This window comes from Elgaria multicarinata, chromosome 6 (assembly GCF_023053635.1).
Source record: "Elgaria multicarinata webbii isolate HBS135686 ecotype San Diego chromosome 6, rElgMul1.1.pri, whole genome shotgun sequence".
Taxonomy (NCBI): domain Eukaryota; kingdom Metazoa; phylum Chordata; class Lepidosauria; order Squamata; family Anguidae; genus Elgaria; species Elgaria multicarinata.
The window spans coordinates 44,550,439-44,568,901 of record NC_086176.1 but is presented as its reverse complement, the minus strand read 5'-3'; the positions used below and the strand labels follow the sequence as shown (position 1 = coordinate 44,568,901).

The following is an 18,463-nucleotide window of genomic DNA, read 5'->3' as shown; positions in this document are numbered from 1 at the left end:
TGAGAAGCAGGGAGGGGGTCAGTCGGGCCTCATGAAAGTTGGCCAAGGGTTGCATGTAGCCCATGGGCCATTGGTTACCCATACATGCTTTAGCATAACTGAAGCATCGAGGCAAGTAGGAAATTACTCATTGAGTAGTAGGGAGCCAACTCAGTATTCAATTTAGAACGTTTTTATTAAGGGGGAAAGGGATGAGAAAGAGAAATCATGTATGGTACGATGAAACATATGGACAAAATAGATCTCTATGCAGAATACACTGACTCACTATAAAGCCAAGTAACTTTGCATGGTAATCAGAACAGGTTCCCCCAAGGAAGTTCAGGTGAAGATGACGGAAGAAAAAGTCATAGTAAAATCACCCCTTCTTTATCTTGGGTAGCCAAGAGGGGGTGATTGAGAGGTAGAGTGAATCCCATCAATCAGGAATTGACAAGTTTAGTGTAAACATTCTATATGCTGGGCCACCTAGAAGATGGGTGACTAAAGGTGATTATCACTAGCCAAGAACGGCTGAAAGAGGCAAGCATTGGGCTGCCACTACCCTTCTGCCAGGACTAGATCAATTCAGTGCCAAAATCCTCTTTCTGTGAATTCAGGGGAAAACATAAGAAATATCTCTATAATGGAGATGGAAGTCTTTGGGCAGAGATAGGAGTTTTTAGAAGGGACAAATAAAATGTGAGGGGAGGTTGGTAGCTCCGATGTCAGTGGGTAAGTGAATCCAGTCTGGGCTTCAGCTAGAACCATTCAGATCTTTAAAGGAGCTATCCAAAGTGCATAGCTCTTTTAGAGTTCTGACTGGTTCTGGTTGAAACCTGGAATGGATTCACCACCCCACTGACATTGGAGCCACTGCAAAATACTCATTTTCCTGAAGATGCACTAAAAGAAAATAACTTGCAAAACAGAGATGGAGCTCTAAGCTCCAATACACAAAATCACTCTTCTGAACCTAAATAAAGATGCCCTGGTAGTGGGTACCACTTTGCTTTGCAGCATGCCAACCTCTCAGTGAAAATCATCACCATCACCATAAGAAAAAATAAATAAAAGTTGAGCAGGGAGCCAAGTGGGCACCAAGGGAGGTATCTGCAGGCACACTGGTGCCAGTGGGCACCATGTTGGAGACCTTGAGTTTAGGCCATTTCTTCATAGTCAACTGCTTTGTGGAAATGAGCAATCTCTCTCTGCTAAGAATGAACATATCATTCTATTTGCCAAGTGTTTTATGGTCTTTTAAGACAATACGCAAAATACAGGCTCATAAAACAATTTTGTTTCTTTTCAATAAACTAACCTTATTCTGCCCTCCGGAAGGAAAATGTTTCAAAAACTTTTAAATAATAAGTAGAAACTGTGGGAATTCTCTGTGCTGTCTCTCACGGAAACATGTCAGCTATATGGTCTCTAGAGATGATTTAATAAAAAGGAGAAAAAAGAAGATCTGCAAGCATTGTCCTTGCCAACATTTGGATTTATAATTTGTGATTTCTGCTGAGGATGGGAAGATCTTATAGGAGAAGCCATGTGTTTACTTAGTGCCATCTGCAAACCATTAGCATTTGTCTCATCTCCTTTGATCTTCCTTTCACACACAAGATCAGCTGTAACACATCCAACATAACAATCCTATTAATTAAATGTCACAATTATATGATTTCAATCCCACCCTATACAGCAGAAATCTATTGCCAAGTAGCTTAACTTTGTACATGCTTGAATACTAACCCATAATTAGCCATAGAAAGCTTTCTCTTAGTTGAGAGAAAAGCTACACCACTGCGGCTGTATAATTTTGGCTAGAGGTACACTAGAGATCTAGTAGATATTTTCTCCCAAAAGTTCAAGAATAGAATTGTAGGTTTACAGGCCTTAGATAAAATCACAGTGGGAAGTTGTTTCAAACATATAAAACAGAGGTTCCCAACTCTTCTGGGTACATGGCCACTGACGGAAGTTTGAGACGAAGATGCCACACAGGCGCCTTAACAATGTGGCTGCCATGGGAAGGCATGGCAAGTCACAAAACAGCAATTTAACAGAAGACAACCTGGTGAGGCTAAAAGACAAGTAACTTGCCTAAGAAGCTGAGTACAAATCAGAGGTAGGCCCCAAAATACAAAACCATTCATTTGAAGCCATAGTTTTCTGCTCAAACAGAATAGCCATTTCACGGAAGTCAAGGCAATTAATTTCATTCTAAAATCAATTAACTTGTTCATATTAATAGAAAGTTCATACCCACATTCATTGCCCCCAACCTCATAACCCACGCAGATTCTGTCCCAAATCAATTCCACTAATTTCTTCTCTGCCAGCCAGCCAACACCCCTGCCCAATCCCTCTCTCTCCCAGCTAATTCACCACCCAATAAGCCACTGTAGAGGCTCTGAGCTCTGAGATGTGTGTCAGCCGCCTTTTTAAATATGTAGGGGCATGTGTCATGGGTTATTTATTTATTTATTTAAGCATTTTTATGCCGCCATTCAGCCAAAAAAGGCTCTCATGGCGGTTTACAAAAGTATTTCTTGACAGTCCCTGCCCACAGGCTTACAATCTAAAAGACATGACACAAAAGGAAAGGGGATTGGGAGGGAGGAGGAGGGGATTATTTGAGGGTTAACCCTAGAACAACCCTCTGATAGTCAACTCAGCCCCCATCTCTCTCTGCCAACAACTCACCCCCAAATTTTACTTCCCATGCTAGCTGACCCGTGCCCCATCTTTCTAATTAAATAATCTGAAAACAAATGAAGCATGCCCTTTTCTTTAGAACAGTTGTGAAGAAAAAGGCAAACTATCTTTATTTGTGTATGCACATAAGCATGTATTGCAGAAGTCCCTTTCTTGACAGAGGCATCACCTCCTCAATGGAGGAAAGAAGGGGACATATCACTAAGGCATGCCTTCTTGTTATTTTTGTTCTAAAATGACCCTATTACCACAATTTTAAGTTATTGTTTTAAGTTATTTCTTTTAAAGAACCCACCACCCAAACAGAGGTCACAAAATAATTGACTAAACAAAAGCCTAATCTTTAACAAAGTATCAACTTCTCCATAACAAAATGGCTACTTCTGTAAAAACAACTTTTGTGGACTAAGTCAGTTTCATATTCTTTTATTCCAGTCTTAATAGGTGGTAAAAGAACAGATATATATTGTAAAGTTTATAAATAGATAATCTAACAAGGTACAATAAAATACAGCTAAAAATAGTTCAGATGCTGATTCAAAATACATAGTAATCGTTTTATTATTCTGTTGTGCTTTTCATCAAGATCAAATTGGGTACAGGCTGATAAAATTAAACTTAGCATAGTCATGGTTTTGCTTGATAAAAGAAAAAGGGAGCTAATAGGGAGCTAAACAGTGCATAAAAGTCCAAGGTTCCATTTCTAATATTTATTGAATAAAATGCATGCAAAGCTCGTGACTACGGATTCATCCTACGACAAGGAGGGGCTCATGGTGTAGTGGCTAAAGTGTTGGACTGGGAGTCGGGAGATCCAGGTTATAGTCCCCACTCAGCCATGAAAAACTACTGGGTGACTTTGGGCCGGTCACAGACTCTCAACCAACCTACTTTACAGGGTTGTTGTTGTGAGGATAAAATGGAAAGGAGGAGGATTGTGTACACCACCTTGGGTTCATTGGAGGAAAAAAGGCAGAATATAAATGCAATAAATAAATAAAGTAAGAATTTTTAAAAAATCAGCTCATTTGCAGGAACCACAGGAAAGGTTTCCAGACTCATACTTTCTTGCAACTTCTCAGCAACCTTTTATACTTTATACATGATCTGAATGTCCATAATCCAGCACACAGTTAAATGCACTTAAAACCACTGAGTTCAATAGACTTAAGTACACTTAACTATGTTAGACTATGGCCTAGATATTAAAATTCACTGCAAAAGGGGTGAGGGTCAGTTCCACTTCAAACCTTGAACTGGGTTTTATGTATTAGCACATTTCATTGTTCTGCTTTATATTGTGGCCTTTTATATGACAATATGGTCTCCTTTTTTAATATATCAAGCAGCTAATTTAGTGCAAGCTTCCTAAAAATAAATTGTATGATTTAGGATTGCGGATCATTACAATTAAGGCTGTGTCCCATATTTTAAAAACAACGCCAAGTTATCTCAAGAATGAACTATAGGTTAACTTGGGGTTGTTTGAGCCACAAACAACCCAAGTGTTCAGGTTCACTTTTCCTGATAACATACTACGAATGCCACATTCGTAGGCTGTTGCAGTAAACCAAACGCAGTGTGTGCACAGCTGCAATTCATGTGTTAATTAAACCCCATTGAACATAGTGGAGATTCTGAGTAGTAAGTGTAAAAGGTGTGGCTGATGTTGCTTTGTGTTATTATTTGTACAGGTTCAGGTACATGGTGCTCCATCTGAAATGTGACCAGCAGCCAGATTATTAAATAGGATTGCTTATCAGGACATTGACTCCCTTGCTAAAACAGATGCGCTTGCTTCTGATTTGTTTCGGGGCCCAATTCAAAGTGGGGGTGATGAATTTAAAATCTTTTAAGGTTTAGAGCAGCCTTCCTCAACCTGGGGCGCTCCAGATGTGTTGGACTACAACTCCCAGAATGCCCCAGCCGACTGGCTGGGGCATTCTGGGAGATGCAGTCCAACACATCTGGAGCGCCCCAGGTTGAGGAAGGCTGGTTTAGAGCCAAGATATCTTAAAGACTGCTTCTCCTGCATGAAATCAGCTCACTTAAGGTCATCATCAGAAGCTCTCTTACAGGTTTCAACTATTCCTGAGGGTCCACCTGGCTTTGACCAAGCAGAGGGTCTTTTCCAACACTCTGGAACTCCCTCATCTTGCCTCTTCCTTTGTGACATTCTGGCAAATAGTCAAGACCTTTCTTTTGAGAAGAACCTTTGGCTTATAACTGATTTCAATAGCTGACTGAGATGGTTTTATGCTACTGTGATGAAGTGTTAGTTGTAGTTTTTTTTGTTTTTTTTTCTGGTGCTACGTTTATAGATTTTGTTTTAATGCATTTCATATGCTGGTTAGGGTTTGCTTTGTTAATTGAATGTTTAATGTTTTATTGTTTTAATAGTGATATTGTTAGTTACCTTAGACTGTTTTTAGGTAAAATGGGGTATAAGTCATTTAAATAAAAAGAAATGCAAAAGTAAATAATTTATAAAATTGGGTTGCACACAAGTTAGTGATGGCCAGCAGCTTAGATGACTTTAAAAGCTTTTGTTCATCAGGATGCTTAACTGGAATCTAATACCAACAAATAACAATCAAGTATCTTTAGTGATTTTGTAACACTCCTTCTTTGTTATCCCTGCTCTGTATTGTTTTATATAATGGTGTATCTTCTTGTTTTATATTGGTCTGTTGACTGTAAATAAAGAAATACAAATACAATGTTGCAGTGGCTAAATAATTCAAATCAGACATCAAAAGCTGTATTTATTAAAAATCATGATACATTCATGGCTCTAATTTAATTGGTGCATACGGCCTTCTCCCCGGGACTAAGTGTAATCTTGTACAAGTTTCAGGACTAATTTAACAAAGATTTGTTTGCTACACAGATATCATAGATTACCTTTGCATTTTGACCAGGATTTGTTTATCTCAGAGACTGAATATTTCCCCACTTTTGAAAGAAGTGAACTTGTGCACACTATAACGATAAAATCATATAACCAATAACTTCTTAATGTGCTAGAATGGATCAGTGTTCCTGCTGTTATTGATAAACTAGTATAATTTCTCTTCCTTTTTAAAGTGCTGCTAAAACAAGAATGAGGGCAATGGAAAAAAAGAGGTGATGCAAGACAGGTATCCTTTAGAATGAACTACGTTCATCAACGGAATTGGGAGAAGGTTAAGATTCTCCCTTCACCACTACCACCCACATCCTCCCCACCCGTACTGCTCTGGAGGGTGAGGAACAGAGGGCTGGCAGGAGGAGAGTGGAAGAAATTCCCATTGCACTAGCGGATGTCTGCTAGCGTAACAATGGATTTAACCCTTTATCTTAATCAACTTAAGATTGCTACTCTAAATATATACGTCCATATAATATATGAAGTGTCATAATGGTTTTTGTAAAGATTTGGAAGGAACAAGGAAGCTTTCTGCAGTATCTGATATGCTTGGCCTTTAAGGAAATGTGTCCATTTTAGGGGAAGCAATAGCTCTGGAATTTCAAAACCTCAGCTGAACTGCCCTTTAAAAGAACAAGACTTGAAGATGTTATAGTATGGCTCACCAGTCACAGGTTGTAGGGTGTAGATTGGGGATAGTATCCAAACCTATCTGCCAGTAGTGTGGAACCCGCTGTTGTAACGGATTTCCGTTCCCCACTGCAGTTCCTGCGCAACCCCCAAATCTGCTCCAGAGGGTTAGGGCCCCCTCTGAAGTATATATGGAAGACACATAGCAGTACTGCAAAGGGGAAGGAAGCAAGGGGAGTTCTGCTCATGCAACACTGGTCTTAAGCCAGGGCATTAACACAAAACAAAAAACGGCTCTGCTCCTTTGCTTTTACCAGCAGACTATGTAGAAATTTGGTAGATAAAGCTTTTCCTGTCATGGAGATAAAGGGATCGGAAAATTTAAATTCTGCATGTCCAGTTAGTGCTAAAGGCAGAGGAGCAAGGTCATTTAACAAGCTTGGCAACTCTACTTGCTGTGTGTGTTAAACAGGGCACAGTAAAAGAAACCCATCTTACTGTCCCTCTTTTCACCTCCTATTCTTGATTTATCTTACTTTGATCAATTCACATATAAAAGCCCTTTGTTTGGGCCCAACCTTTATACAAGGGTGCTTACCCTAGTCTTAATTAGATGGGACAAAATGTCTTGAATAATTCAGTGTTTCACATTGGCAGAACATTCTCTATTGTTTTCCGTTTTGTCTTTCAATGCTTTAGAAAGCAAATCTTCTAAAAAAGCATAACCTCTTTTGCCAAAGATTTGTTAGTCAGGAAATATGTCCAGATTTGTGTGTGTGTTTTACAGACTGCAAAGCTATTAAAATGCACTGCAGGTTCCCTCCTCAGATGTGTCCGGAGTGGAAATCACTAGTTAGTCCTGTCTTTTCCTATGACACAGTTCCGTTTGACTTAAGCTCTGCCAACACTGAAAACAATTTTGCTTAACACCAACATGTTTAAACTTAAGTTGTGGCAATATACTATTACAGAATAAACCACCTCCAGCATTGTCAAAGCCAGGGTGGTATGGCAGTAACATAATCCGTGATGTTACCCGATGGTCCTTCTACATTATATGAATCTGTACGGACCAATGAGGGATTCGATTTCTCCTATAGAGCAGAATGCATTATCTGCACTAGCTACACACATACTATAATCAAAAGGTTGCCATCTCCAAGCATGGAGAAAGTACTTGTTGCTCTAGCATAGGGAGGGGAAATGTGTAGCCCTCTTGATGTGGTTGGGCTGTAACTCCCATAGCACTACCCAGCATCGCCAATGATGATGGATGATGGAGATGCAGTTCTTCAACATGGGCCACCTCATCATTCCTCTAGCAGTTCCAAGGCAAAAAAAATGCAGGTGGCTTACCTGTAACTGTAGTTCTTCGAGTAGTAATTTGCACATTCACACATTATGGGTTCTGTGCCTATGCGGAGCTTCGATTCAATGATCTTCCAAAGCTGAGGAGCGTTTTTGGCAGGAACCCTCCTCTACTGTCTACTGCGCATGCGTAGTGAGGTTCTTGCTTTCCCCAGTTCCCTGAGACCAACTACATGCCTCAAGACCAAGAGGATGTACACTTTGGTATCAAGAAAAAAGGACATTGATACTGAAAGTGGGGATGGTAGGTGGGTTGTGCAGATGTCCGCCATGGAGACCCCACGTCTAAAGGCAGTCGATGTTGAGACCGCTCTAGCTGAGTGGGCTCGAATTGGTTGCTCAAGCTCTAACTGATATGCTACTGAGATCATTTGAACAATCCAGGCAGCGAAGCATTGCGAAAAGACAGGAGATCCACATTTGGGACCCCCTTATTTATTTATTTATTTATTTATTACATTTCTATACCGCCCAATAGCCGAAGCTCTCTGGGCGGTTCACAAAAATTAAAATCATAGTAAAACAATCAACAGGTTAAAAGCACAAATACACAATACAATACAATATAAAAAGCACAACTAGAATAAAAACCATGCAGCAAAATTGATATAAAATTAAAATACAGAGTTAAAACAGTAAAATTTAAATTTAAGTTAAAATTAAATGTTAAAATACTGGGAGAATAAAAAGGTCTTCAGCTGGTGACGAAAGGAGTACAGTGTAGGCGCCAGGCGGACCTCTCTGGGGAGCTCATTCCACAACCGGGGTGCCACAGTGGAGAAAGCCCTCCTCCTAGTAGCCACCTGCCTCATTTCCTTTGGCAGGGGCTCACGGAGAAGGGCCCCTGAAGATGATCTTAAGGTCCGGGCAGGTACATATGGGAGGAGGCGTTTCTTCAAATAACCTGGCCCCAAACCATTTAGGGCTTTAAATGTCAATACCAGCACTTTGAATCGGGCCCGGACCTGGACTGGCAGCCAATGAAGCTGGAAAAGGACTGGCGTAATGTGATCTCGCCGGCCAGTCCCCGTTAGTAAACGGGCTGCCCTGTTTTGTACCAGCTGAAGCTTCCGGACCGTTTTCAAAGGCAGCCCCACGTATAACGCATTGCAATAATCCAAACGAGAGGTTATCAGAGCATGGATAACTGTAGCTAGGCTATCTCTGTCCAGATAAGGGCGTAGTTGGTATATCAACCTAAGCTGATAAAAGGTGCTCTTTGCCACTGAGTTCACCTGTGCCTCAAGTGACAGTTCTGGATCCAAGAGCACCCCCAAACTACAGACCCGATCCTTTAGGGGGAGTGCAACCCCGTCCAGGACAGGGCAAACATCACCAGAGGAAGAATCATTGTGATTTACGGAAAGGATCCATTCTAAATTTGTAAAATGCTAGAGCCTGATGGACATCTAATTAACATAAAGAAGACTACAGTGGAGGAAGGTGAGTGGAATAATACTCTGGTTAAGGTGGAAATCTGACACCAGCGTAAGCATGAAAGTCAGATCTGGTCTCATAACTACTTTAACACTATGGAAAGTTGTACATGGTGCATCTATTCTAAGGGCACAGAGTTCCCCCACTCTACGCATGGTAGGGACAGCCGCTAAGACTACTTTCCAGGATACTAAATGTATATCCGCCGTGGCTATTGGTTCAAGTGGCTTTGACGTTAGTGCCTTCAACACGATAGAAAGACTCAATTGTGGGACTGGATGTCTCAAAGGAGGAGCAAGCTATTTCATCCCTGTAAGAAATTGACAAATGAGTGGATTGGCAAAAAGAGATGTTGGGTTCAATGGGTCTGTGTGTGCTGAGATGGCCGCTAAATACACTCTCAACGATGATAAACTGAGACCTTTGGCAAACAGGGTGTGAAGGAAGGCAAGTATGTCCTGTACCGAGGCGTAACTGGGATCGAAGTCCCTAGCACTTGCGAAATTAACAAAGCTCTTCCATTTCGCAATTTAAGACTTCCATGTCAAAAGTTTTATGGCTACTTGCAGAACTCGGTCGATGTCGGAAGGGAGGTCCAAGTAAGTCAGTGGATCCTCCATGCCGTTAGGCCAAGTGTCTTTAAGTCCAGGTGACAGACAAGACCATTGATTCTGATAATGAGGTCTGGTATTCATGACAGTCTGACAAAGTCGCCCTTGGCTTTTCTCAGTAGGGGGTAGAACCAAGGCTGGCATGGTCACCGGGGAGCTATAGGATATAGTCGGTATTGCCCCTGAAGATAATCTGGAGCACTCGGGGAATCAGCGGGAAGGGAGGAAAGAAGTAATGTAGATCATGTTTCCACTGTAGGTGGAATGCATCTCCCATCCATCTGCAGCCGATCCCTGCCCTTGAACAATAATGCTTGCAAATCGTGTTGCTCTGGGTAGCAAAGAGATCCACTTTCGGGAACCCCCATTCTCGGAGTAGACGGAGGATATCCTTCTTGAGTTGCCACTCATGAACCTTCGAATAAGTTTGACTGAGGGAATCTGCTAGTATATTGTCCTTACCTGCGATATGTACTGCAGACAGCATAATTCCCTCGGGATTGCCCAATTAAAGATGTTGATCGTTTCTCTGACTAAAATTGAGGACCGAGTTCCCCCCTGCTTGTTGAGATGCTGTGTTGTCTGTTTGCACTTGCACTCGGCTGTTAGTCACGTAATCCTTGAAGGAGCCAAGTGCCAGTTTGACTGCGAGAAGCTCCAGTGTACTGATGTGGAGCATGCTGTGCACCAAGTCCCATTTCCCCTGGGTCTGGAGAGGGCCACAATGTGCTCCCCAGCCATGTAGGGATACATCGGTAGCCAGTGTTATGGTGCGTGTTGTGGTCAGGAAGGGAAGACCCTGAGAAATATTCCTTCATTGTGTCCACCACAGGAGGGACTGTGCAATACTCTTATGTATTGTTAGATGGAAACACCTGGTGTTGGCTGTGCCTATGAAGGTTCTCAGAAACCAGTTCTGAATTAGTCTCATGTGAGGCTTCACATATTGAACTACAGATACAGTTGCTGACATAAATCCCAACAGTCTCTGGACATGGAAAGCTGATGTCTGTCAGCGCTGAGCCATGGTAAGAGCTAGGTTGACCAGTGTGTTGATATGATCCTGGGGGAGGAATGCCTGTGCTTTCACAGCGTCTAAGTCTGCGCCGATGAACAAGATAGTCTGCATGGGGGAAAGCTTTGACTTTGTCTCGTTGATGCATAGACCGAGGTTGTTGAGCAAGTTTCGTACAAAGGTTACCAACCATAGGATGCCCTTTGTAGGGGCAGCGATCAACCAGTCATCTAAATATGGATACAACTTGACTCCCTGGGTGCGAAGGTATGCACAGACAGTCGCCATACAATTCGTAAACACCCTTAGTGCCATTGATAGGCCGAATGGGAGAACTTGAAACTAGAATCCCTGTGGGCCTATCATTAAGCTGAGGAACTTTCAATGTACAGGGTTGATGGCTATTTGAAAATAGGCATCTTTGAGGTTGGTCGCTACAGACCAAACCCCTCCGGGGGAGCGGCATAATGTTGGCTAATGTAGTCATGTGAAACTTGGGACTTTTGATGAATTTGTTTAGATTTCTCAAATCTAGTATTGGCCAAAGTCTTCTTTCTCTCTTTGGCACCATGAAGTATTGGGAGAAAAATGTACTATTCCTCTGTAGAGGAGGGATGCGTTCGGTTGCTCCTTTACGAAGAAGGGAGGCAGTTTCTTCCCAGAATGTGTTGGAGGGTGGCGACTTCTTCACAGTGCTGAGTAGAGGAAGGACTTCACACTCGATGAAGTAACCATTCTGAATTATGAAAAGAACCCAGGCATCCATAGTGATTCACCTCCAGTTATGTAGAAATTGGGAGAGGTGGAAACCGAAGGGAGGGGTGAGTGATGGGGAGTGGAGAGTTTCAAAGCTGCCACTTGTTTCCCTGCTCCTGTTTAGATCTCAGTTGTCAGTACTAAGAGCTAGGCACCTATCTCTTCTGTTGCTATGCGTTTTGGAAATGGCCGCCTTGGTCAGAATACTGGCAATATGTGTAATGAGGTGGTTGTTTGCCCCATTTTTTGGTCAGCAATTAGGTACAAACGATTCTTGGCCTAAACCCAGTTTTTTAGCAGTTCTTTTCGCCTTTTGGGTAGTGTTCATGGCATCATTGGTCTTAGCATTGAAGAGACCTTCACCATTGAATGGCAGGTCCTCACTTCTCAACCTGGCTTCGGGATTCAGTCCAGTACAGCGTAGCCAAGCATGTCTTCTGAACGCTATTGAACTGACCATGGCCTTCGCCACACAATCGGCCTGGTGGCGGGTGGTGTTAATTTGAAACCTTGATAGTTTTATAGCCTCTGAATGGAAAAGTCTGGCTAGATCCTTGTGGTGATCTGAAAGGTGGTCTCAGAGGAAACTGATTTTTTTCCCAAAGAAACAACTGGTAGCAGGACATAAGCACTTGGTAATTTGCTACTTTTAGTCCCAGGGTTGATGAAGAATATATATGGCGACCCATCAGGTCCAGCCGATGTCCTGGTTAGGCCTGGTTAGGCCTCATCTAGAGTATTGTGTCCAGTTCTGGGCTCCACAATTCAAGAAGGATGCAGACAAGCTGGAGCGTGTTCAGAAGAGGGCAACCAGGATGATGAGAGGTCTAGAAACAAAGCCCTATGAAGAGAGACTGAAAGAATTAGGCATGTTTAGCCTGGAGAAGAGAAGATTGAGGGGAGACATGATAGCACTCTTCAAATACTTAAAAGGTTGTCACACAGAGGAGGGCCAGGATCTCTTCTCGATCCTCCCAGAGTGCAGGACACGGAATAACGGGCTCAATTTAAAGGAAGCCAGATTCCAGCTGGACATCAGGAAAAACTTCCTGACTGTTAGAGCAGTGCGACAGTGGAATCAGTTACCTAGGGAGGTTGTGGGCTCTCCCACACTAGAGGCATTCAAGAGGCAGCTGGACAACCATCTGTCAGGGATGCTTTAGGGTGGATTCCTGCATTGAGCAGGGGGTTGGACTCGATGGCCTTGTAGGCCCCTTCCAACTCTGCTATTCTATGATTCTATGATTCTATGATCCTTCTTTATCTGCTGGGGAGCTTCCTTTGGAAGATTCCACTATAATACGCTTCGGTCTCTTGAACTCTATAAAGGGATTCCAAACGTTTGGACGTAGGTGTCACGGAGGCAGGAGCCTTCCATGATTGCTTGACAGTTTGAAGTAAAGCTGGCAGAAATAGTATTGCTACTGGGGCAGTAGCTTCTATATATACTGTGTCAAACACCAGGACCTGGACGCACTCTATAGGTTGCTGTATATCCACTCCTAACGATTACGCCATTCTTAGAATCTGATCAGTAAAATCGTAAGCATCTTCGGAGGGAGATGCACCCTCCTGATTACTGACTGCATCATCAGGTGATGAGATTGATGGTGGGACAGAGGAAATAGAGGTCGGGTCAGAATATACTCCTCCACCGATTGTGGTGAGATGGGTCTGCTGCGATCCGTGCCAGTCTGTTGAATGTCCTGAGGTGAAGGGGGAAGTGGGTGATCCTGATCTGCTAGGATAGCCTCTGGGATGAGAATTCACCTCGCAGTAAGGAGGTGCGAGGGGGGGGGGGAGGTGGCAGCTGCATGGTCCATCGTCTGTTGGTGGGTTTGATACAGTTGCAGAGGGTCTCGATGCTGAAGCTCTGGCAGCAGGATGGTACTGAGGAGAAGTGGCGCCCAAGTATCTCGCCTGGTCGTAATAGGTATCATGGTCTCCAGCATATTGCCAGTCGCCATAATATCATGAATGTCGATGAGGGTATGACGAATTGGAATAGTCATCCCAGTCTCGACATCAAGAGCAGTGGCCGAAAAATTCAGTGCTGTCTGGTTTTCCACTCTGGAAAATCTAGAATGGCCAGAGTGGATAGATTCCAGGGAATTAGCCCCTCTGGTGCAGGTCCCCTGATCTAGCTGGTGACACCGATCTCATGGGCGTCAGTGAGTCATGTGGGTATACAGTACCTGGCCCGGGGCATAAGGAGTCCCTAATCTCTCCCTTCGAGACCGACACTGACTGGCGCTAGGATGATCTCGGTATTGAGTGTGCTGCAGCTTCATTGTCTAGTGCTGGTATTGAATGATGAGGTATCAGCCTTGGTACTGAAGATGCCCCCATCGGGATGGAAGTATCTATAGTTGGTAAGGGTGGAAGAATCACACCCTCAGTCCCTTCGGGAGCCTTTTGCAGGAACAAAGAAGTAGGATGTGTCTCACGCTGTTTCTTATGGGCAGACCCCTCGTCAGCGGAATTGGAGTGTTTTTTTCTTCTTATGCCCTTCTATGGAGGGCTTGGGAGCCTTCATGTTTTTTGAGATTTTCTTGGCCGTTGAGATGGTTAATGATTTTGCTGGCACTAGTGAGTCAGAACGACCCATGAGTAGAGTCAGAGATCACTCACGACCAGGTGTCAGAAGGGGAGGATTGTGATGCCGTTCGTTTGCTCAACTTCTGGTTATGTGTCGTTGAATCAACCACCTCTAGCACTTTTCTCCACAGGATCACCTTTAAACGGTCCAATCTATTGTGTTTAGTTTGTTTTATAAATTTCATACAGTGAGGGCAAGAGTCAACTACGTGGGCCTCACCAAGGCACAAAAGACAGAGAGAGTGTCCGTCGGTAGGTGGCAGTTTACTCCTGCAATGTCGGCATTTGTGGAAAGGGGCCTAGAGTGCCATACGCTTCCATGGCGAGGAATGACAACATTTTTTTTTAAACTAGTAACAACAACAAAAGTGACAGTACTAAGAAAAAACACTAAAAACAGAAGAAAAACCTCAGCAGAATCTCCTTACAAACGGAGTGAAGATTCAAAGAAGCTAACTGCTAGTTGGTCAAAAGAGAACTGAGGGGAAGGCGGGAACCTGGCTACACATGCACAGTGGACGGTGGGGGAGAGTTCCTGCCCAAACTCTCCTCAGCTTTGGAAGATCCACGCAAGCTTAAAATACAGCTAGTCACATACACAATCCTGCAAAGACTTAAAAAACCACACCCAAATCTTCAATGCAAGAGAAATGGTGTGATGTATATACATTAAATCTTTACAGGACTCAGCTTCTAAACTGGCTGAATTGCGAAAAGGAGCACCATAGAAGAAAATACATAACTATAAGTATTGCAATTTTCAAATAATCTCTGGATTACTCTAAAAATGGAAATAATTTTGTGTGCTTGAAAACTACATGAAAATATTTAGTTTTATCACTTAAATTGAAAGTAATAGAAAATTGTTACTTGAGTCCCCAAGTCCTTCCAGTCATCAGCATTTTACATAAATTAACATTTAGGGCTGGACCAAATATTTCCCCTACATTTGCAGGGATATTCTTGTGGAAAGGGGAATATTTGGCGATTTTTGTGAGGGGGACTTGAAATTCTAAAACCTTTCATTGGGTTGGGTGAGCTATCTTACCTTTAAATATGAGATTCCAAATTTACTTTTTCTTCCTTTCCTCCTTTCTTTATCTTAAAAAAAGAAGCCTTACCGCTACTTCAAATGGTAGCTCAGCAGCCCAGAGGCGTTCCTGAATAGAATGACCAGGGCAGAATGCTCTGCTGATTAAAGTGGCAATAAGGCTTTTTAGAAAAAAATAAAGAAAAGGAGAAAAATGCCAGCACCTTTTTCTTAAAGCTAAGGCTGCCCAGTGAAAGGTCTTAGAATTTCATCTGTCTCCAGAGACTGAAGACTATCTTTCAGAAACATTCATGTACCATCCCCACAAAATGCCCCACAAATTGGGCCAAATACTTCAGCCCAGAACTAATTTATATAGGGTCTCTGGATATCTGATAATTTTGACAATCTCCCACAACAGTTCTTCACATAAGAGCAAAAATAATTACATAGTCATGGCAGCGATTCTGCAGCTAAGGCTCATCCCAGCTTTTTATTTCAAGTGTAGCTTTCATCACCCTAAAAATTTCAGATACTGCCCTGCACTCTCATCTACTGGGAAGGACTTTCTTGTAAAACTTCCCACCAATCAAGCAAAACTGGAAAGCAAGTATGAACTTGCAGATGTTGGCTGCACTCTGCTGAAATGCTCCCTCGGCCTTTAACTCCTCTTTAGTACAGAACAGATTTTGTTTATAAATACAAGAGGACTCTCAAGCAGCTTCACATTTCTTCCTTACAAGGAATCCAAAACTTGCTTGGACTTTGGCATTTGTGTTTCCCAACTGTAATATTATTGTGGCAAGTCACTGGGATGCATTAGCTAAGTAATTCTCCAGACAAATTGGCTTGACAGCAAGTTATTTTAAAAATGTTGAATTTTAATTTAGATTTGTGTCCTAGCAAATAAGACAAGAAAAGAAACATATCTAATTTCTCTTCCATACATAAATCTTGATAGACTTACATTTTCTTTTTTCCTTCCTTGAGAAAATGTCACATATGAAGAAGGTAACTATGTATACTGTGCAAACAGAATTAGATTATAGAAACCTCAGCCATGACTCAAGTGTACTGGCAAATATAAAAGATCTACATCCATGACAAAGAACTTGGTCTTGCCATAAAGCCTAAAAACTTTTAAAACATATCAGAACGAGCATTCTTAGTTTCCATTCTAGAGAACAGGAAAAGAACAAAAAGGAATCCACTCTCATTAGCCTGTGATTTACAGCTTAATCTTAACCGTGTTTCCTTGGAAATAAAGCCTATTGATTTGAATGACATTCACTTCCAAGCAACTGTGCTTAGGTTTGCAGGTGATGTCAACAGGGCATGGAGCATCGGAGCTCAGCCCTGGAAACTTTTCCCCTTTGCCAAGACTTATCTTTGAACCATAAGACATAATAAAAAGGATAGTGCCTCTGAGCATATGAAGAGACAAATGAGGGTGTTTCATTAAACACTTCGCAATTCCTTAAACAATGAGAAATTGAGGAACAATATTACGGCGTTAAGCTTTCTTTGGATGAGATAGCACTGAGCTGTGGTTGTGGTAAAACTTGAGAATTATAGTATATATCGACATATGAAAAATAGTGGGACCTGCAACACAATGTTGCAGTGTGGAATGCTCCTGTACAGGGCTCTAGCCAGCCAACCATGACATCTTCCAGAATAGTCCATTCTATTCCCACTCCTGTCCCCATCTAGGCCTAAATTCAACACCTTGGATAGCTCCTTTAGAGTTCTGATGGAAACCGGGAATGGATTCACAGCCCCACCAAAATCAGAGCCACCAGCCTAAACTAATTGTTTGATTACCTACTTTGTTTAGTTGACTTGGTGCAGATTTATATAAATTTGTTACTGCCATATACAAAATACATGATGGCCCATCCAATGTGTCTTAGATAAATTCCCACAAATGTTAACAGTTTCCACAACAACAAGCTTTTATATTTGTATATTCAAAGGAACAGGGAAGCAGAAAGAAAATCCTCAAGTGATGGCAGCAGGCTGGTAATACCAGCAGCATTAGACCTTCCACTCCCACAGGGTGAGGCGTCCTAATGGCATATTTGGCATATTTGTTTTATTTTCAAATCTACAAGCAGCTCGTGGAGAGACAACAAATTACATAATATTGTGTCAGATTACCAAGATGTTTGACTGCTTGAGAGAGCTTCCAAATCATTAGATCTCATTCAGAGAATATCAACCAATTTCCCCTGACTATAGGTGCTCCAAGACAAGGCTTTTATCCTGCAGTCACCCTGCCTCAGTCACAGAATTTTAGGGTGTGTGTGTGTGAAGGGTTGTCCAGATGTCATCATCTTCCACTTGTAATGCTCCTGTATTTTCTTACCATTTCTTCCATCTTTTTTCTTACCAGAAAACGTAAAGACAAAACAGGTATGCATCGGTAGTGCTAAGAGCTCTTCATCTGGAAGCACTCTAATAGCAATAAACTAGCTTAACAAAGCTGTTTATTTACAGGGTACCAGATTCACCATGTTTTGCTCATTCATCATGGCGATGTTTTAAGCAGCAATTATGATAGTATTTGAATGTACTAATGCAAATATTCAGGAGTTTTCTCAAGTTTCAGTTGTGCTCATTCAATGAATGCACAACCTGTGAGACACCGGAACACCAGGCACAACTCACCTTGATCCCTTGTCCACCTTCACAGCAGACAGGAACTGAAACTGCGTACAGGTGTAGCAGGCCATAGAGTGGAAAGGTCCACCTCACATCTTTTCCCCCTTCAGACCTCATCCCACAGACAGGATTATTTTGTTCTTCTAAGGGTAAAAGCAGTTTCCATCTGCACTTACTTGTGGTTCCTTTTCGTGTTTGCTGGGGTCCTTTTCATAGCTTTCTGCATAGATCCTGAGGGTGGCTCGCACGTGACTAGAAGCACTTAATCTGAAGATAAGCCTGGAGGCATCGGAGAAAATTATCCGCAGTCCCTGGAAAGAGAAATCGCAGTGCATATGTGGTGGAAAGAGCGTTCTTGAGAATGATAATTTGCTAACAGAATTTTGTAAATCCTATCAACTCTATCAACTAATACACTACCTATTCTTGTTTTGCAAAAGGTCATACTTTCTTATACTTACTCATTTAGCACGATTCTGTATATTGATACAGCTCTGCAGTGGTTTGCAACATGCAATTGCTTTGACTGCCTTGTTGATTAAAGTATTTTATTGGGTTTCTTGCAGTTTGTGATTATATGAATGTGTGTGTGTGTGTGTGTGTGTGTGTTCACTGCCCTGATATCTTTTGATGAAGGGTGGTTTATAAATATCCTAATCTATCAAAATAAAAAAGGCTGTCTGTCTGTGCCATACTGCCGGGACCATGAAACCTAGACACCTGGAACTGGGCATGGATACTAAGGGGGT

General features: G+C 42.2%; 1 protein-coding gene across 2 annotated transcripts in view; it reads right to left on the bottom strand.

Annotated features, from left to right (window-relative positions):
- Positions 1-18,463, bottom strand: part of PGM5 (phosphoglucomutase 5) — a 68,307-nt gene that overhangs the window by 4,669 nt on the left and 45,175 nt on the right. For both annotated transcript variants that reach the window (XR_010025589.1, XM_063129306.1), the window contains exon 10: positions 17,891-18,025. Coding sequence is in view for 1 of the 2 variants with exons in the window: in XM_063129306.1 (XP_062985376.1) it covers positions 17,891-18,025 (135 nt within the window). In the remaining variant the exon portion in view is untranslated. The remainder of the gene's footprint in view (positions 1-17,890; positions 18,026-18,463) is intronic.